The sequence below is a fragment of the Eubalaena glacialis genome, chromosome 18, assembly GCF_028564815.1.
Source record: "Eubalaena glacialis isolate mEubGla1 chromosome 18, mEubGla1.1.hap2.+ XY, whole genome shotgun sequence".
In the NCBI taxonomy this organism is placed as follows: Eukaryota; Metazoa; Chordata; class Mammalia; order Artiodactyla; family Balaenidae; genus Eubalaena; species Eubalaena glacialis.
Window position 1 is genome coordinate 68,778,062 of NC_083733.1, and position 20,282 is coordinate 68,798,343.

The window sequence follows — 20,282 nt, forward strand, 5'->3', positions numbered from 1 at the left end:
AGGAAGGGGGCGAGGTTTCACGCTTCTTAAAAGGGACGCACCAGATTTTCATGTAGTCTTTGCTGATCACAGAGAGGTACACGGACATAATATATGAGATGTTCCCAAAACCTACAAAACCAAATGGGCACATGATACCAGGTTGTCACTCAGCCACAAAGTGCATCCATCCATAGCTGGGGTCTAATAAACACTGTATTATTGCTCTTCCAATGGATGTAGGCTAAAGCTTTAGACTCAATTTATGAGTTTCACTGTGTTAGGTCAGGGTCAAGAGAGCAGAAACTCCAGACAGAGCCATGGTGGACAATACAAAGGAGGAATGTGAGGCGGCCAGAAGCAGGGGGACAATTTGTTGTTTCTCTGGTTCCCTCAGAAAAAGAGTAGAGCCAGTGACGTTGTCCACTTACGGACACCACTTTTGAACATGCATCCGTGAAGAAGCATGTAATGAAACACACCTGTACAAACCGATTACCTCGCCTTTTCTCTAACTCTGATTGGCCTTTCCCCACACTTTAGACCACCCTGCCTCTTTATCCCCTAAATATCACAGGCACCTTGCCACCGGGAGGGTGGATCTGAGAATTGTTCTTCTGTGTCCTCACTTGGCTGCCTTGTGAATGAAAATACTCCCCAGCAAACCTTGGCATCTCAGCGTTTGGCTTGCTGTGCCTCCGGTTCAGTAATAACCTCATACACACAGCTTGAAATTGCCCACAGTTGGAGTATTCATACCAGGGAGATTGGCAAACACAACAATGAAGGGTCGGTTGGCTTTTTTATTAAGTGTCTAGGCTTAAAGTAATAGAAGTATCTTAATAATGAGTATACGTAGTAATAACGTTGTGAGTACAAATACCTATTCCACCCAGCAAAGTCACCGAAGAAAAGTCAAATTCCAACACATTTATTAACTTCTCAGTTACTAATAAGAAAACAGACATTTTGTCAAAGAAGACATACACTTGGCAAATGAACACAAAAATGTTCAACATCATGAATTATTAGGGAAATGCAATCACACCACAGTGAGATATGTCTCCATGCTTTTAAAACAGGAAATATTCAAACTACTGACCATACCAACCAAGTACTGGTGAGGAACACAGGGGAACTGGAATGTTCCCATACTGTCGATGGGAATGCATCTGGGTACAGTCATTCATTTTAGAATGAAACCATGTGTTCATATAAAGGATTTTATGTACGTTAATAGTAAGCTTATCTGTGAGAGACAAACTGGAAACCACAAAACGCCATCCTTTAACAGATGAATACCAGTGAAATAATGGTATATCCAAACAGTATATTATCATGAAAAAACCGAATTATTCACATCGGCAACTTAGATGATTCTCAAAGTAACTATGCATGGAGATAAAAAAAGACAAACACAAAAGTAAACATTCAGGCTCCAATGATATTAAAAGTCTAGAAAACACTAACTAATTGAATGGGAGAAAAGTCAGTCAATAGTAGTTGCCTGAAAGTCCGGGAGAAATGTCAGAAAGTAGATATGGCAGTGACAGATGTTTGTTATGATGATGGTTCTGTGGCTTTACAAGTACTAAAACTTAGCAAGCTGTGCATTTTAGGTATGTTCTGTTCAGTGCATACCAACTATACAGCTAACTAAATTTCAATAGAAATTGGCTTCACATAAAAATCTTAATCTCTTTGCTAAATCTCCTTTTCAGTAGAACTCTGGCAACCTCACATTAACCCCATCACCTCCCCTTGCCCATGGGAGGGAATCTGCAGCAGTAGCAAAGAAGACTGGTGAGCAGTGAAATTTGTTTCCACTTAAGTTATCCAGGAACTCTGCCTGGGTACTAAAATTCACATGCCTGAACTACACAATTTCCACTCTCATTCCCCATTGTTTTCACTGTGCAGCAATGGCCTTGAGATAAATTATTTGCAGATGCTGATTCCTAAAACCTTTACATTATTCAGTCTGACACTGACTGGGGGCTCAGGAGGAGAGGAACAGCTCTGGAACTCCTGAGAATTTCTTCAAAAACTTTATCCTAAACAGACACAGTCACTAGAACATTTGTGGATGAAACTTTAGAAAAGGCTCATCCCTTCTTGTTTGCTTGTCTCTCACTCCCTATTAATTCCATGAGTGTTTCTGTACGAAATATGGTTCCCACCTGATGCCTGTAATCTAACACTCAGGAACACCAGCCTACCACTTTGGGCACATATGGCACATGGTCTCTTTTCCAGCTGGACCTAGAGAATTTCTTCTCTTGAACAGTACTGGGGGCATGATGTGACATCCCATGTGAAAAAGAGAACCATTCATGCTGCTCCAAAAATCACTGGTGGTTCTCACAACTGTCCTCATCTCAGGTGACCTCGGGACCCACCAAAAATTCTGACATCCAGAACTCAACATTAGTCCCACAGAGCCCTGCAGTCTACCCTAGGAGGCCTTGGACAACAGATTGGACAGAAACTGGAGTGAAAACTATTCTCTGCCATGACACTATCCTCATTGAGGTATACGAAGTTTGGAACACTCACAAAACCAGTTCCTCATCATCCTGACAGTCCAATATGGTTCTCAACACCAGTCTGACAGTGAACAAACCCCAAGATGAAAGGTGGCTTAAATAATAGTCTTCATTATGGTATAGAGCAGAGCAAAATGAGGCAAACAGTTCCCAAACAGAGTGACTTGGACCTTGAAAAACCTATCCTGAGCATGATATGAGACAATGCCACCAAAGAAGTTGAACCTCTGTGAGCCACCAGCAGAACCCAGACTGGATTCCCATGGTCAAAGCTGCTTTGGTCCTGACAGGACCAAAGAGAATGACAACACCCAAGTGCTCAGGCTATTCATGCATTTCTAAGGGGATAAGAGCGCACAAAGATCTACCTACCCTGATCACACTAAGGTGACTGGTGCCAAGAATGGGGATCTACCACTTGGGTGAGGTAAGAAACTCACAGTGACATAAAGTCAGAAAGTACAGCATAGCTCCTTAAAAGCTTCCTACGAACCTGGTACTCATAGGCAATCTGCACACTAGGGCTGTTTAGATGTATGGCATTCAACTTCCAGCTGATGACTCCCTCACAGAGCCTATTCAGTATGATGTATTAACTAAGGAGACAGCTCATTCGCTGCTCTCATCTCATTTGAAAGCCTTTCTCCAGTATGAACTTTCTGGTGACGAATGAGGATGAGGTTAGACCTTCAGCTGAAAGCTTTCTTACATTCACTGCGCTCATAGGGTCCATCTGGGCTGTTAAGTTTCTGGTGCTCAGTCAGAGCAGACTTTGACAGAAAAATTTTCCACATTTGCTGTACTGGTGATGCCTTTCTGTAGCATGAACTTTTCGGTGTTGAGTAAGCTGGGAGTTTTGGCTGAAGAAATCTCCACATTTAGTGCACTTGTGGTTTTTCTCCAATGTGAACTCTGGTGCTTAATAAGAGTAGAGCTTTGGCTAAAACGTTTCCCACATTCACTGCACTTATAAGCCTTTGCTCCAGTGTGAACTCTCAGGTGCGAAATGAGAGTAGAGTTTTGGCTAAAATGTTTCCCACATTCACTGCACTCATAAGTGTTTGCTATAGTGTGAATTCTCTGGTGGACTTTAAGGTGGGAGCTTTGCCTAAAGAACTTTCCACATTCACTACACTCGTAAGGCCTTTCCCCAGTGTGAATTCTTCTATGTTTATTGAGGCTGGAGATGTACCTAAAGACTTTTCCACATTCACTGCACTCATAAGGCCTCTCTCCAGTGTGGATTCTCTGGTGCTGAACAAGCATGCGTTTACAGCTGAAGGCTCTACTGCATTCTCCACATTCATAAGGCCTTTCTCCTGTGTGGACTCTCTGGTGCTGAACAAGTTTGCTTTTAGTGGTGAAGGTTTTCCCACATTCACTGCACTCATAAGGCTTGGCTCCAGTGTGAATTCTCTGGTGCACAATAAGTTGAGAGCTTTGGCTAAAGAACTTTCCACATTCTCTACACTCATAAGGCCTTTCCCCTGTGTGAATTCTTCTATGAGTAATGAGGCTGGAGTTGCATCTAAAGACTTTACCACATTCACTGCACTTATAAGGCCTTTCTCCAGTGTGGATTCTCTGGTGCTTAAATAGTATGGGTTTACGGGTGAAGGTTTTCCCACATTCACAGCACTCATAAGGCCTCTCTCCAGTGTGGACTCTCTGGTGCTGAGCAAGTCTGTATTTGCGGCAGAAGGCTTTCCCACATTCACTGCATTTGTAAGGCCTTTCTCCAGTGTGAATTCGCTGGTGCCGAACAAGGGTGTGTCTGTCGCTAAAAGCTTTCCCACATTCGCTGCACCCATAAGGCTTTTCTCTAGTGTGGACACTCCGGTGCTGAACAAGTATGTATTTACAGCCAAAGGCTTTCCCACATTCATCACATTCATAAGGCCTCTCTCCAGTGTGGACTCTGTGGTGCTGAGCAAGCCTGGACTTCTGGCAGAAGGCTTTCCCACATTCGTGGCATTTATACTGCCTTTGTCCATTGTGAGAGGCCTCCACACACTTGGTGTCCTTTTGTGGAGTGACCTGGTGCTGGAGAAGGCCAGAGGTACCAGGGAAATCCTTCCCAGTCTCCTGGCATGTGAAAGACTTCTTGTATGCACGGACTGTGTGGCTCTTCATAAAGGTCTTACCCACATCTCTTCTAAAGAGTTCCTCTCCACTGTGCTGGTGAAAGTTCACACCTGCCCCACACAGTTTCTGACCAGGGTTTGTGCCAAGGTCCTCAGCTAGATGCAAACCACCTTCTAAGTACAGGCAGAACCTCTGCCAGGGATAGGACTTCAGGGTGGACAGGTCTGTCTTTGAAGCATTTATTTGTGGCACTTCTACAGAAACTTTCTGCTCAGAAGGTGTCTCCTCATCCTCTGCTCTATGCCAACACCCTGAAAGCAGAGAAATGTGGGTGAACTTCATGTAGATTTTGGTAGAAGGAGGCAGCCCCATTACAAATATGCATCTGACATAGAAACGAATAAATCCATGGGACTATTTTCAGGACAAGAGAGCTGGGGCAGGTTATGAAAGGACTGCTATGCAGTATTGGGCCTCTATACGTCACAGAACATGGACGACTCACCAGGTTAAAGACACAGGATGGGGTGGAACACACAGAGGAGCTGGGGTCCACAACTCACTCCTCTGGGAACGGTTTTCACCAGGGCCTTGGCTGCTGGTGCCACATGTGCTGTGCTGTGTGGAAAGGTGTGTCCAGGCTCAGGAAAATCTGACTGTCACTGAGTAGGTAGTGTTCAAGGACTATTTTAAGGATACGTGGAGAACTCATGACACGTTAAGGTAAGCCAATATTGGAGAGCACATCAGAGTGAGGATGGAGAAGACCAATAAAGAGTGGAAGACAGAGAGGTGAGGGATAATCCTGGGTTCGAATTCAGAGTTGAAATGACAGAAGGAGCAAAGTATCAAGAATGGGTAGGAAAGATAGAAATGAGGTACACAGTCACTGGCCTTGTCCTTAAAACACTGTGGGGCACAGGACGTGTTCCTGATATGATCTGAACCCAGCCATGATATCACTTCCTCCTCCTGATGCCAGTCACCAAGGTGGGTCCCACTTTGGGTCTCTCTAGCTGTGCCTGGAGTCATGTCCACTCTGTCATGTACCCAGGGTTCACCTCCCAGCTCCAGTTGGAAAACAACATGGGACCTAGAAAATGCAAGTCCTAAGGGAAAGACATGACAGGTGAGCGGTCAGTACTGGCCCAGGGGGACAACCAATCCCAAAACAACCTCAGGAAAGAAAAATAATATCACAAAAAAAATCTTTGAGGAGGGTCTCACAGCAACAGCCAAGTGGACCCCACAAACAGTGACCACATTGAGTCCCAACAACTCCTGAAATAGTGAGGCCCCAGGAAATGTTAGCTAGAGGGCAGAGCCTGGAGCACAGTGGTGTATGGGTCTACAGAGTCAACTTAGCAGGGAGTGGCTGAGACTAATGGAACCCACTGAACTAATTCCAAGTCATTTGACCCAGAAAACCTTCGCTGAGAAAACTCCAGAGCATCTGGTATTGGGGATACTTCTGAAAGGAGATTGTATACACACTCACTCAGCCTTGGCACCCACAGCACAGCCGACAAGGAAGCAGTAATAGAGATGTGGTCACTGTCTAGCTGTGAAAAGAACAGAGTTGTCCTATGGGAAAAAGGGGAAAGGCAGAGACCTGCTCAGGATGCTGGGATAGGTGTGAGGGCCTTACCCAATGATGCAACAAGTGCAAAGGTCTCCAGGATCACATCACGGTACAGGAGTCTCTGGGCCTCATCAAGAAGCCTCCATTCCTCCTGGGAAAAGTACACAGCCACGTCCTCAAAGGTCACAGAGCCCTGTGATGACAGGGACAGATGTCTCCATAAGCAGCCTCTCTCCCCAGGACCCCATAAGTACCCCTAACCCATACTCACTCTGGGTTCATCATCCTCCACAGGTCCCTAACTTAAAGGGCAGTGGTACCCAAAAACTCTTCGTACTTCCTTGAGCACTAGATACAACTCTCAGCAACAACAGGCAGGTGGACAGATAGATGCCATCGAAGCTGTGGGCCTGGTATTCTGGGCCCCCTCCCTCTCCAGCGAGACAACAGCCTGAGAGACCCCAGGATCACGCTTCCTAGACACAAACAAACTTGGGCTCATCGTCCTCTCTTAAACTCCTGGTATGAGGGCTCTGGGGCAATTTGGTCACACACCTTCCCCACATGCGTATTACTCACTGGATAATTCCTCATACATCTGATCCCCATCACCACCACCCGGCCCACAAAATTGGCATGTCTCCTGCCTCCTCACATACCCTTCTGCACACAGCATCAGAAAGTTCCTGCCAATGCAACAGGATCCCACTGTACCCCAACTCTCCACTGGCGGTTCCCCAGCCCTGTTCTGAAGGCTTCCCCACCAGGCCTTGTTCCTAACTTTAACCTCAGTCAAAACATGCAGATCTAAATACGCCTGGTCAGGTTCCACTTTTATATTGCAAGATATGTCTCTTCAACAGTTACAATCTTTGTCCATATAACACCCATTCAAAATCCACACCCACTTGACACACCTTAGGTGAACTCATCTGACATTGTGACAGAAACTCCCCAAGTTCCACCACAAAAGGCTGGTGAGTGCATAGGGGGAGAAATAAGCACCAGCCTGACTTTGCTATTACTTCACCTCCATTACTGCTTTCCCTCTGCATTAATTTCGTGGCCACTCCCCCCATAAAAACCTGGGCCACCCGTTGGACTTTCCCTACTCCCTACCTTCCCGCTGATGTTCACTGCTCTTGTAGTTCTTTGTGACAGCCCAAGTGTCTTCCTTTGTCCCATAAGGGCATCCTGAAGCCTCCCCCAGCACTCTAGCGCTGCATGTTCAGCCAGTTGTTTCCTATACCTGGGAGTCAATGGAACATTTGAGACTCAACACAGCCAAAACCCAATTCCTAATATTCTCACTGAAAATGACTCCTACCACTGACTTCCCCATCCCAGTTCATGGCACATACCCCCTTCCAGATGCAAAGGGAAAAAAACTTTTGGAGTCATCTGTGAGCCCTCCACATCAAAAAATCTGGTCCACCTCTACTTAAGAAACAAATCCAGAAGCCAAGTATTTCCTACCTCCACATCTGTCACTCTCGTCCAGGCACAACAAATGTGCTTCTAGATGATTACAAGAGCCTCCTTGATTATCTCCTTGTCTTCCTCTCCCCAAGTCTGCTGTGCACACCGCAGCCAGAGGTAGCCTCTTAAAACCTAAGTCACATCACTTTTCCCCTCTGTTCCAAAAATTCCGTATCTGCCAACATTCTCAGAACAAAAACCCAACTTCTCAGGCTACCATTCTATGCCTGACTCTGGCCCCCTTGTTCTCTGTTCTCACCAGACATTAACAGAGACCTACAAGTCCTAAAACACTCCCATCTCAATCTCATCCTCAAACATTTGTACGTACTACCCCCATACCTGAGACAACCTTTCACATCTCAGTCCATTGGCTGCCAAAAATGGGAATCTGTCCATATAACCTCTGGCCTGGACTTGGAAACCTGGGCTGAGGGTTTCTCTAGGGTCTACAGCCACCAAGTCCAGGAAGAGTGACAGCAAAATACTTCCAGGACACCTACACTCACCGGTGCAGGGTCCATAAGTGGTTCTGTTGAACGTGGAACCTGTGGGAAGACCAGGGCCATGTAATATTAATTCCCATCAGCAACATAGACAAAAAAGAAGATTAATGAGTGAAACATTTAATATTTCAGGCAAAGACAAATACTTAAGGGAAAAACAAAGCATGTAAAAGAGGGCAGAAAGTATTTTGGAGTTGTGCCATGAAGTCATGAGGGTATCTTGAGAAAAGGCTTTCCAGAAGTGGAAAACACAAGTGCAGAGACTCTCTGTCAGAGTCACGTCTGGCATGTTTGACTACCATCTATGAGGACAGTGTGACTGCAGCCCAGTGAGAAAAAAGAATATAGGATCATGTTGGCAAAGAAATGGTTGTGTCAGGATATATAACACTATTAGAGCCCTAAGCCACAAATATCAAATTAAGTCTCATTTCATGAACAGCTCTGTTTCTGACACTTGCATTTGATTCCCTTATTCTGCCTCTCCCTTGCCAATAACACATTTTTCTCTTCTTGTGGCTTGTAGTTGGCCATAACAGCTGACCAGGAGTTTTTATACTTCCTTTTCAAATTTTACTTTGGTTATGTTAAAAATTGTTTTATATAAAATTCCAACTTACATAATCCATAGATTAAGTTCTGATTTGAATTATTATAACATTATATAATAGGATTCAAGAACATGTACTTTTTTCATTTATTCATATTCTTTGATATATCCTTTTTTTTCCCCCACAAATATTCAGAGATTATTTGTAATATCCTAAATGCTTTTTTCGCATGTGATAGAGAATGGAACTACCATTTACTGGCTTCACATCCAAACTGAATCTGTGATAAAGGGGTTGTTGCTAGAATCAGAGTAAAAGTGTTTGCCCTTCAGCAGTTTGGGATAACTGGTTGTCATTACTGATACTTTAAACTTAAGAGAGGGGAATTCCCTGGCAAACCAGTGATTAGGACTCCGTGCTTTCACTGCCAAGGACGCGGGTTTGATCCCTGGTCTGGGAAGTAAGATCCCGCAAGCAGCATGGTGGGGAAAAAAGTAAAGTAAAAGTAAAGTAAAATAAAATAATCTTAAGACAAAGGAAACAAGCTATAGGACCTGACCTCTATTCCATCCTCTATGGAAATATCTTCTTGCTTTCTAAACGTCTTGAAAGGGATTCGAAGCCTTATAACTTATTACCCTTACAATGATTCATTTCGTCCCCTTTCAAACAAGTATTTTAACAAGATATTTCTTAATCATTTTCTTTTCCAATACCACCAGAGTAAGAAAACTTAACGATAAAATAAATATTATTATAAGAGTACAATCACTGAAAAAGCACAAACTCTCTAAGTGGACGTACACTGTAAAACTGTAAGTTTACCTAATACATAATAAGTATGTATCAAAATGTAACTTTGGGGGACTTCCCTGGTGGTCCAGTGGGTAAAGCGCTCCCAATGCAGGGGGCCCAGGTTTGACCCTTGGTCGAGGAACTAGATCCCACATGCGTGCCGCAACTAAGAGTTCACATGCCACAACTTAGAATTCTGCATGTCGCAACTAAGGAGTCTGCATGCCACAACTAACAGCCCACATGCCACAAGGAAGAGTCCACATGCCGCAATGAAGATCCCGCGTGCCGCAACTAAGACCCAGTGCAGCCAAAATAAATAAATAAAATATTCCTTTTTAAAATGTAACTATGGAATAGATTAAGTAGAATCATCTCATTCAAAGACCTAAGTTAAAATTAGTAACATGGAGCAAAACAAAATCAAAAAGTGGAAATGTTCATTTAAATACAATAATAATTTTAACATATACCCTAGACAACTGTATGCTTGATATACCCCAGAAGACATGGCAGGTATGACTATAGTAGCAATGTTTATCAATACAGAAAGCACACACCATTGTAAAGCAATTATACTCCAATAAAGATTTTTTTAAAAAAAATATAGAAAGCAGACCAAAAAACAAAGCAAAACAAAACCAAAACCAAAAACAAAAAAAAGCCTTCAACAGCAGAATTTAAAAGGACATTTTACTCATATATTCATACTAAAGAATACTGTACACACACACAAAAATTAACGGACAGCTATGAAAAACATGAGTAAAGTCACACCATGTTGTGCAAATGAAGGAAAACACATCATAATATTTACCTGATACCATTCATAAAAAGTTTTAAAACAACTGAGCGAAGGTTAACTGCAGTCGTGGAATAATTTCCACATAGTTGGTGAAAGTATCAAGAATGGCAATGGCTTCCCTGGTGGCGCAGTGGTTAAGAATCCGCCTGCCAATGCAGGGGACACGGATTCGAGCCCTGGTCCAGGAAGATTCCACATGCTGCAGAGCAACTAAGCCCGTACGCTACAACTACTGAAGCCCGCGCACCTAGAGCCCGTGCTCCGCAACAAGAGAAGCCACCCAATGAGAAGCCCGCGCACCGCAACAAAAAGTAGGCCCCGCTCGCCGCAACTAGAGAAAGCCCGCGTGCAACAACGAAGACCCAACACAGCCAAAAAAAAAAAAAAAGAATAGCAATAAGGCGGCTTCCCTAGCATTGCAGTGGTTAAGAATCCGCCTGCCAACGCAGGGGACACGGGTTCAAGCCCTGGTCCGAGAAGATCCCATATGCCACGGGGCAACTAAGCCTGTGCGCCACAACTACTGAGCCCGCAGGCCACAACTACTGAAGCCCACGTGCCTAGAGCCCGTGCTCCACAACAAGAGAAGCCACCGCAATGAGAAGCCCGCGCACCGCAACGAAGAGCAGCCCCCATCTCTCCAACTAGAGAAAACCCGCGCGCAGCAACAAAGACCCCATGCAGCCAAAAATAAATAAATAAATTTTTAAAAAAGAAATCTTACTTAAAACATCAGACAATATCTTAACTTTTGGGGGATGGGGATAATCGTTTTGAAGGACCCCACTGGCGGCTTCTGAGGTACTATTTATACCGCATTTCTTGACTTGAGCAGTGACCAAATATCAATTTTAGAGCTGCTTATTCAACTACACTGGGAAGTTCTCTGCAATTTTTTTCTACACGGGTAATATTTCAATATTCAGAAAGCCAAGGTTTGGCGGGACAAATAAATATAAATATAGGACACTTGTAAGAGAATATATTGCTAAGAACAAAAATACTGCAGAATAAGAAGTTGGCTGAGGGCCCGGGGGGCGCAGCATTTACCTGAATCGGATCCATCAGCGCGGCCCCTCCAGCACAGTTTGTGGGCGAAGCAGGGGCCCAGGCCGGGCGGCCCCTATCCCGGCCCCGAGACAGAGTCAAGGCGGATGGCGCCCACACCGAGCCTCAGACCCGCCTCAGAGCAGAAAGCACAGCGCCCTCCAGGCTCCCTGACCTCGCGCCGGCCCAGGGTTGCGAAGCTCACCACCGGTGAACAGACCCAAGTTTACAAAATGTCGCCCGCCGTCCACGCCGGAAAACCCGCCCAGATGCGGTCCTCTAGGTCGACGCTCAGGAGCAGCGCCTTCCGGGTAATGTAGTTCACAGCGCTCCAGGCCCTAGCAAGGGGCGGTGCTCCCCGCCTCCGGAAAAGTTCCGCCTCACCCAGAGGGTGACTGGGAAGGAGTGTCTAGTCTCTGAGTACCAGGGCGGGGTTTCACGCTTCTTAAAGGGGACGCACCCAGATTTGCGTGGAATGTAGTCTGTGCTGATCACAGAGAGGTACAGAGACATAATATTTCAGATGTTCCCCGAACCTACCAAACCAAGTGGGCACATGATACCAGGGTGTTGCTCAGACACAAAGTGCATCCAGCCATAGTTGAGATCTAATAAACAGTGTCTTATTGCTCTTCCAATACATACAGGCTGAAGCTTTAGACTCAACTTAAGAGTTTCACTGTGTTCGGTCAGGGTCACGCGAGCAAAGACTCCAGACAGGGCCATGACGGGCAAGACAGAGAAGGGATGTGGGGCGGCCAAAAGCAGGTGGACCATGTGCTGTGTCTCTGGTTCCCTCACAAAAAACGTAGAGCCAGTGACGGTGTCCCATCCAGTGACCGACACATATTTCTTACTCCACACTTTGATATGTATTCAGTTCTTTTTTATTTACTTATTTATTATATAAATTTATTTATTTATTTATTTATGGCTGTCTTCGGTCTTCGTTGCTGTGCGCGGGCTTTCTCTAGTTGCGGTGAGTGGGGGCTACTCTTCATTGCGGTGCGCGGGCTTCTCATTGTGGTGGCTTCTCTTGTTGCAGAGCACCGGCTCTATGTGCGCAGGCTTCAGTAGTTGTGGCGCACAGGCTTAGTTGCTCTGCAGCATGTGGGATCTTCCCGGACCAGGACTTGAACCCGTGTCCCTTGCATTGGCAGGCGGATTCTTAACCACTTCGCCACAAGGGAAGCCCCAGTTCTTTTTTAGAAGCCAAGCTCTACCTGACTGAAAAGAAGAGTGACTTACCACTTGCTGCTTTCTGCCTGGAGTGTGACTCTATGGTCACAGTCATACTTTATTTGGAAAGGGGGAATCTGAACCCAGAGATAAAGGACTGGATTACATGATCTACTTGCCTTGCTGGGGAGTCAATATAATTTCACCTGCAATTGCAGTGACAATGCATGGAGACTTGAGATTATCTCAGAAAAATATCTGTGAAATGTTGAAAGTGCTGATATCAACCATAATTTTAGTTATTCAGAAGTGGTTGCTGAAATAGCTCTTGGCCATGTGAACAAGGTTAGGATCTCAGTGAAGACTGAAGGAACACTGAAGTCTGAGAAGTGAGGGAATGAAGCAGAGCACGTAATTACACAGGAAACTTGGCTAGCCTGTGGAAATGGCTTTCTAAATTGCGATTCATTATATATTTAAATCTTTTTATTTTTTTTTTAGTACAGCCTGAGGGGACATGCAAAGACAGCAGATAGCTTTGCCAGAAAGCTAAAAACAAACAGGTATCTGTCCCATCATATTTATTCCCTCCTTAACCAACACTCATTAAGTGCCTATCCCATTCCAGGTACCATTTTGGCTGCATGGGACACATCAATATCCAAAATGTGAAGGATGCCTGCCCTCATGAGTCTGACCTTCCAGTCAAAGGAGACGGAGAGTAAAAACTAATGACAACATAGTCAATTACATACTTTTATGTGTTATGAGTGTTAACCAAAATTTCAGAAACAAAGGCCTGAATGAAAGAAAGAAGCATGTATTTGGGGTTTGTTACGACTGCAGCTGGGAGACACAAATTCGAGAAGCACTTGAATTGAGTTCCCCTGGACTACAAAATGGAGGAAGGTTATAAAGGCAAAAAACGGAAGGCCACAGTTAGTTCCATAAGTTGTTTGTCAAGAATTACAATTGGAGCAGTCAAGATGTAAGGGTGTTTGTAAAGCAAGCATTGGTTGGAATTGGAAATGGCTTTAGAATTACAAGGGGGAATATTGAAACCACAAGGTTGTAGCTAGCAGATGTTTTAAAAACGTTTAGTATCTGTTATCAAACTGAACTTGGGTCTAATCACCTACTTTCTTCTTCTTTTTAATTTTTATTTTATACTGAAGTATAGTTACTTACAAAGTTATTGTAACAGTTGGTTTTCTGTGTTATATATAGTAGTGTGTATAATCCCAAACTCCTAATTTATCCCTCCCCACCATATTTCTCCTTTGGTAACCATAAGTTTGTTTTCTATGTCTGTGAGTCTGTTTCTGTTTTGTAAATAAGTTGACTTGAATCATTTTTTAGATTCCACAAATATCATATTATATTTGTCTTTCTCTGACTTACTTCATTTAGGATGTTAATATCTAGGTCCATCCATGTTGCTGCAAATAGCATTACTTCATTCTTTTTTTCTATCTGAATAATATTTCATTGTGTATATATACCACATCTTCTTTACCCATTAATCTGTTGATAGACATTTAGGTTGCTTCCATGTCTTGACTATTGTAAATAGTGCTGCAATGAACATTGTGGTGCATGTATCATTTCCAATTATTATTTTCTCTGGATTTATGCCCAGGAATGGGATTGCTGGATCATATGGTAGCTCTAGTTTTAGTTTTTTGTGGAACATCCACACTCTTCTCCATAGTGGCTGTGAGCCATGTTATATTCCTACCAACAGTGTAGGAGGGTTCCTTTTCCTCCAGCACCCTCCAAACCATATGGAGCCCTCTTGAATAAATCAAGGTTTCTCCTGTTGGAGTTTTCATGGGAAATTGAATCTACCCGGATTATCTAAAATGGTTCCTTCCATGACCTTTATCAAGTCACTGGGATGATTAGGTTATGGGAATGCACCCCTGGAATTTCCCCCAGCTCTATATAGAGACATTTCAGCTCCAGACACACTTTGAGAGCCAGTCCCCGACTTGAGCAGACTGAAGGCAAGAGGGCTCGAAGGGGTAAGTGACAAGCGGGAATGTCTAAAGAGAGTGATTAAAAAAAAAAAAAAAAAAAAAAAAGAGAGTGATTAGAAATCAGGACAGATGGAGGCGGGCTTCAGAAAGCTTTGGCTTCCTATTCACCTTGCATTAGCTCAGAGACCTTGTGAAAGCAATGGATCTCCCTCAAACCCCACATTAACTATGGTTGATTGTTGAACTCTTCTGTGAGATGAGAAGAATGTTTCCACACACGTTGGTGTGGTGTGGTGTGGTTCATTTTTTCAGCAAGGGTTCTGAACCGCGGCCCTATAGACATTTTTGACCAGATAGTTTTTTGTTTTCCTACAAAGGTGGATGTCAGAATGGATTATAGTTCCCGGTATCAAATATTGAAACAGTGGGGGAGTGGTGTCCAGTACTGGGATGAAGGATGTAGGAGAGATGGAAGGGTGGAATAAAGTGAAAGACATCAGGTTCATTCTTTTTGTTTGTTTGTTTGTTTTTGTCCCCAGCCTTCTGAACAGTGACTCTTTTGCAGAGGAAAAGCAGAGGAAATCCCTTTCCATAGGGGTCAACTGGGCACCAGCTTCTAGAAGCGTTTGCTCAGAGTCCTATTGGAAAATTCCTCCATCAATATGGCTGAGGACCAGACATTTTTCCAGGGTCATGGAAAACTCCCCAAAGGCCCTAGATCAGTCACCAGTGTCTGTGCCATGCCAACACACACTTATGGAAAAGCCAGACTGTGACTGGGAGACGTGGCACATTCGCTTCATAACATTTAGCAGCTCGGAGGAATCCGACCCCGTCCAGGATCTGAGGAGACTCTGTGAGCTCTGCCATCAGTGGCTGAGGCCAGATCTTCACACAAAGGAGCAGATGATGGACAAGCTAGTGCTGGAGCAGTTTATGATCTGCATGCTGCTGGAGTGCCAGGTCTTAGTCAAGGAAAGTGGAGTGCAGAGTTGCAAAGACATGGAGGACATGCTAAGAAATAACCAGAAACCCAAGAAATGGGTGAGTGGGACCCTTGTGATTGGTATGGGAAAGGGAGAGGTGGGATGGGATCTGCAAGCTGGGGATTGAACAAGATAGAACCTGAGTGATTGACTCTAAATCAGTGATTCCCAAATGGCTGAGAGTTTGTATTGGGCATCGTTGAGAGATATTGATCTTTTAAACAACAAAAAAGTACGCTTGTGTGGTATGATGTCATCGGATGCCTTGAGAGCTACTTTCCAGGTCTTATAGGAGACCGATCTCAATTTAGTTTTTCCCTCACAGACTACAGTTCGCATACAAGGAGATGAATATCTTGTGCGAAGCTTGGATATTGAGACGTTTGAAGTTGAGCTCAGTGACACCAACGATGAGAAAGACCTACCCAGGGATCCCCAATCCCTTGTTAGTGAGATACCTCGAAAGAATGGCCAGCAGGTAAGCCAAGAGCTGCAGAATCCAGCAAGAGCCAAGGAACTGTCAAGAGGGCAGGTGAGTGTGTGATGCGCTGATACCTAAAGAGAGTCTGGGAGAAGGTAAAAGAGGTTCAGATGGGCGTGGCTGCTAGAGTAATTGGTAGATTTGGCAAAGGACACAAATGGACCCATTGACTCCATGAATTCCCATGGATTCATTCGGTTCCTAGACATTTTCAAGACAGTGTGAGAATGAAGACTCATCCATCTTTGTCCCTCCGCCATGAAAGCTTGTGGCCATAAGCGTGAGGAGAAAGAAATTCTGTCTCAATGGGATGGTGCTGGGTCAATTTTTCACGGGTGAATGCTTTGACAGCTGTTTCCCCATGGTCGTTTTCCTCAGAGGCACTTCATATTTTGGAATATTGTCAATCTCTTGAGTTGAATGAGGAGTTCCCAATTGGAGTGGTTTTGCCTCTCAGAAGATATTGGAGAATGTCTGGAGACAGTTGATTTGTCCAAATGGGGATGGGGGTGGGGGATGCTATTGTTTTCTAGTGAGTAGAGACCAGGGATTTGCTGCTCATCATCATACCATTCACAGGACAACTCTCATCATAAAGACAAATCTAGGCAATGTATCAAAATGTGCTGAAGTCGGGAGACCTGGACCTAGAGTCCTTTGCTCCAGAGTCAGGGGCAGAGAGAATTTGCGATGACTTGGAGAGACGTATGTGTAGCGAATTCACAGTGCCAACTGTGATGTCCGGACTTGATTGCAAGATGTGGTCAGTATAGATTAAGGACAGACTTGGGAATTAGGAGACAATTATCAATCGGAGTGTTAGCGTGGCCCAGAAGAAGTCAGGGTATATCCCCCAAACTGATATTTGGAAAGTTGGGGTCTTAGACTAGGATATGAGGGGGATGAGGGAAGAGGAGACAGAGCTTTCTATGGGCTAAGATGGATGGGTTATTGACTCTGCTTGGTTGCCCATTGACAGGACCAGAAAGGTCTCCTGCCAGAGATCATTCCTGAAACAGGTGAACTAGAGGGTCTGACACCCAAGGAAAACTTGGAGAAGGATCTGATGGAAGACATGGAAGAGACAAGAACCCGTCAGTCTCAAGAGCTTGAACTTCCAAAGCGTTGTGGTGAGTATAAAAACTTGGAATCCAGAGGAGTTAGTGACTCGCTTCCAATGATGGCACGGAGCTGGGTACCCAGCATTACCATTCCTTGTGGGGGACAGTGGGGAGCAGTGGGGAGCTAGTTCTCTAATGTCAAACTTCTCCATCATCACCTTTCCAGAGTGTTTCATAATCTAGACTCTTAGGTATTTTGGTTGATGGGAAGTCCTCAGCCAACATCAGTGCTGGGTTCCAGTGAGGTTGGCACCACGGAAAATGCTCCTTGTTAAATGTTGTGTGCTGAATCTCTTCTTTCAGCACATTCTGGGAGGGTAGAGGGCGGCAAGAATCCCCAAGAAGGAACTGATATTTCAAATGTGGATGCTGAATGTTTTCCTCTTGTGTTCCAGAGGGAGAAGTTTCGACTAAGAGTGGATACAGAAGAGGTTCTCCAAGGGGTCTCAGACGTTTCAAAAGGAAACTGGCCAACATTCCCAGTTCCCAAGAAGTGCATCAAGAAGGAGCCACAGGGACTTCCCTGGTGGCGCAGTGGTTAAGAATCTGCCTGCCTGTGCAGCGGACATGGGTTCGAGCCCTGGTCTGGGAAGATCCCACATGTTGTGGAGCAACTAAGCCCGTGCACCACAACTACTGAGGCTGTGCTCTAGAGCCTGCGAGCCACAACTACAGAGCCCGTGTGCCACATCTACTGAAGCCTGTGCGCCTAGAGCCCGTGCTCCTCAACAAGAGAAGCCACCTCAATGAGAAGCCCACGCACCGCAATGAAGAGCAGTCCCCACTCGCCACAACTAGAGAGCACAACTAGAGAAAGCCCGCGCACAGCAACGAAGACCCAACGCAGCCAAAAATAAATAAATAAATAAATAAATTTATTAAAAAAAAAAAAAGAAGAAGGAGCCACATCTTTGGACAAAGGACATTTCTCAGGACAATTTGGGTCCCATTCTGTTGTTTCACCTAGCACAGTGGGACCAACCAGTCTTCCTGAGGGAAAAGAAGCCAAGGGACGGGCACCCTATTAATGTAGGGTATGCAAGAAGAGATTTCCTTATCAATCTCAGGTTACCCTTCACCAGAGGACACACACAGGAGAGAGACCCTTTCGATGCAATATCTGTGCCGAAGGGTCCATGCAGTCTTCCGACCTGTGAACTCACGAGCATATCCACACAGGCGAGAAGCCATACTGCTGTGATCTCTGCCCCAAGAAGTTAACCCACAACTCCACGCTGCGTGCTCACAAGAGCACCCACACCAAGGAGAAGCATTTCCGATATGAGCACTGCGACAAAACCTTCAGCCACAGATGGAACCTCAAGGTTCACCGATGCACCCACTCTGGGCTCAAACCGTACGTGTGCCCCGAGTGTCACAGCGCCTTCCGTCAGCTAGGAAGTTTCAAACGCCACCAGAAAACACATTCAAAATGACTCACCCAGGGGTTTCCCTGGTGGCTCAGTGGTTAAGAATCCGCCTGCCAATGCAGAGGACACGGGTTCGAGCCCTGGTCCAGGAAGATCCCACATGCCGCGGAGCAACTAAGCCCGTGCGCCACAACTACTGAGTCTGCGCTCTAGAGCCCGCGAGCCACAACTACTGAGCCCACGTGCCACAACTACTGAAGCCCTCACGCCTAGAGCCCATGCTCCACAACAAGATAAGCCACTGCAATGAGAAGCCCACACACCGCAACGAAGAGTAGCCCCCGCTCGCCACAACTAGAGAAAGCCCGGGCGCAGCAACGAAGACCCAACACAGCCAAAAAAAAAAAAAAAAAGACTCATCCAGGACTCTGCCCTCAGGTCCAAGTCCCTTCTGCTCCAAGAAGGAAATTCAGGATGATTTGTCACTTCTGAGATACAAAGGATGGATGACATGTGAAGAACTTAGGAGGATACTGGAACCCAATTGGGTTCCATCCACGTGAATTAGGAGGATCTTTGAGTGATGACTCATTTTCCCTTTGGCTTTTGTTTTCTACTTTATATAGCCTATTTTCTTATAAGTTTTTGCTTTGTGTTGTTCTTTTTCTTCCAGTGAATGCGTGTCTCATTGGCTTTTAGTACTTCAGCATGAAACTGAGGCTACTGCTGATTGTCTTCATGTTAGGCGTGATTTGTAAAATAGGATGCTCCAGGTAGGGCGGCCAGATTAAACATAGGATAACCAGTGAAATTTAAATTTCAAATAAACAAATACGTTTCTGTCAAAGAGTGTTCTGTGTAGTTCCTTCTCCAAGATTTTCTACATGGAGTAGATAATAGCTGTGTTTTTGTCTATGTGGTCTTTATTTCGTTGAGATTTGTACCCTCTATACTTGTTCGCGTATTGCTTCCTTAGGTATTTAGAAAAAGGAAGGTTTCCTAAATTGATAGGCATCATTCTTTTTCCCTACTGGTGTACAACCTCTGGTTTTCTAAATGCCTACTCCTAAATAGGTTCTTCTCACACTTTAGCTCATCAGTTGATTTTAGACAAAAAGTCTTTTAAGACTTATTTCATGAAAAAAGGAAAAAAAGATTAGGTAACCCAATTCGGTTACAACTATCAGAACTCAATTCTCTGACTCCCTCAAACTCTCCAGGCAATGAGAAAAAATTCCCTAGATCAGGAAAACCAATCTGTTTCCCCCCAAAATGCAACCCATAAAGTCTAAAATAGATAAAATACAATAAAGAAAATCTACTACCAAACCAATGTGGAGACCTCTTTAATAAATCATGGTTTCTCCTATTGGAGTTTCCATGGGAAACTGAATCTATTCGGATTCTCTAAAATAGTTCCTTCCATGACATTTATCCAATCACTGTGCTGATTGGGTAACTGGCAGTGACCCCTGGAATTTTCCCTAGCTCTGTGTAAATAGAGACATTTTAGCTCCAGACACACTTTGAGAGCCAATCCCCGACGTTTTATTTTTAACTTCTTATTTTATATTGGGGTACAGTTCATTAACAATGTTGTGTTAGTTTCAGGTGTACAGTAAAGTGATTCAGTATACATATACGTGTATCTACTCTTTTTCAAATTCGTTTCCCAATTAGGCTGTTACAGAATTTTGAGCAGAGTTCCCTGTGCTATACAGTAAGTCCTTGTTGGTTTTCCATTTTAAATATACCAGTGTGTACATGTCAGTCCCAAACTCCCTAACTGTC

At 44.5% G+C, this 20,282-nt stretch overlaps 2 protein-coding genes across 8 annotated transcripts; one reads left to right on the top strand and one right to left on the bottom strand.

Moving 5' to 3' along the window:
• Window positions 1-33: 33 nt before the first annotated feature.
• Window positions 34-11,459, bottom strand: LOC133078532 (zinc finger protein 304-like). Of its 7 annotated transcripts, none has more exons than XM_061173622.1 (5): window positions 8,014-8,083; window positions 7,312-7,441; window positions 6,259-6,385; window positions 3,235-4,921; window positions 34-111 (listed from the first exon to the last, which is right to left on the bottom strand). In XM_061173622.1, exons 2-4 carry the CDS (start codon window positions 7,375-7,377, stop codon window positions 3,282-3,284), a joined length of 1,833 nt encoding a protein of 610 aa, XP_061029605.1. In that variant the 5' UTR covers window positions 7,378-7,441; window positions 8,014-8,083; the 3' UTR covers window positions 34-111; window positions 3,235-3,281. The 7 variants fall into 7 exon arrangements, with proteins under 7 accessions (XP_061029605.1, XP_061029603.1, XP_061029607.1 ...); XM_061173620.1 differs by lacking the exons at window positions 34-111; window positions 8,014-8,083 and adding exons at window positions 8,181-8,219; window positions 11,379-11,421 and having other exon boundaries at window positions 947-4,921; XM_061173624.1 differs by lacking the exons at window positions 34-111; window positions 7,312-7,441; window positions 8,014-8,083 and adding exons at window positions 8,181-8,219; window positions 11,379-11,459 and having other exon boundaries at window positions 947-4,921.
• A 23-nt stretch (window positions 11,460-11,482) lies between these two features.
• LOC133077800 (zinc finger and SCAN domain-containing protein 5B-like) lies at window positions 11,483-18,557 on the top strand. Its single transcript, XM_061172544.1, is given in 6 exon segments — window positions 11,483-11,686; window positions 13,056-13,117; window positions 15,073-15,577; window positions 15,845-16,051; window positions 16,980-17,130; window positions 18,016-18,557. Coding segments are annotated over 6 exon segments (1,671 nt in total).
• The last annotated feature ends 1,725 nt before the right edge of the window (window positions 18,558-20,282 follow it).

Bases quoted from the DNA above. Each gene is read 5' to 3' on its own strand.
- LOC133078532 (XM_061173622.1), bottom strand. From the start codon at position 7,377: ATGGGACAAAGGAAGACACTTGGGCTGTCACAAAGAACTACAAGAGCA. The intron at 6,386-7,311 runs GTAGGGAGTAGG...CTGTCATCACAG, and splicing joins CAGTGAACATCAGCGGGAAG to GGCTCTGTGACCTTTGAGGA. The intron at 4,922-6,258 runs GTAAGGCCCTCA...CTCTGCTTTCAG, and splicing joins TGCACTTGTTGCATCATTGG to GGTGTTGGCATAGAGCAGAG.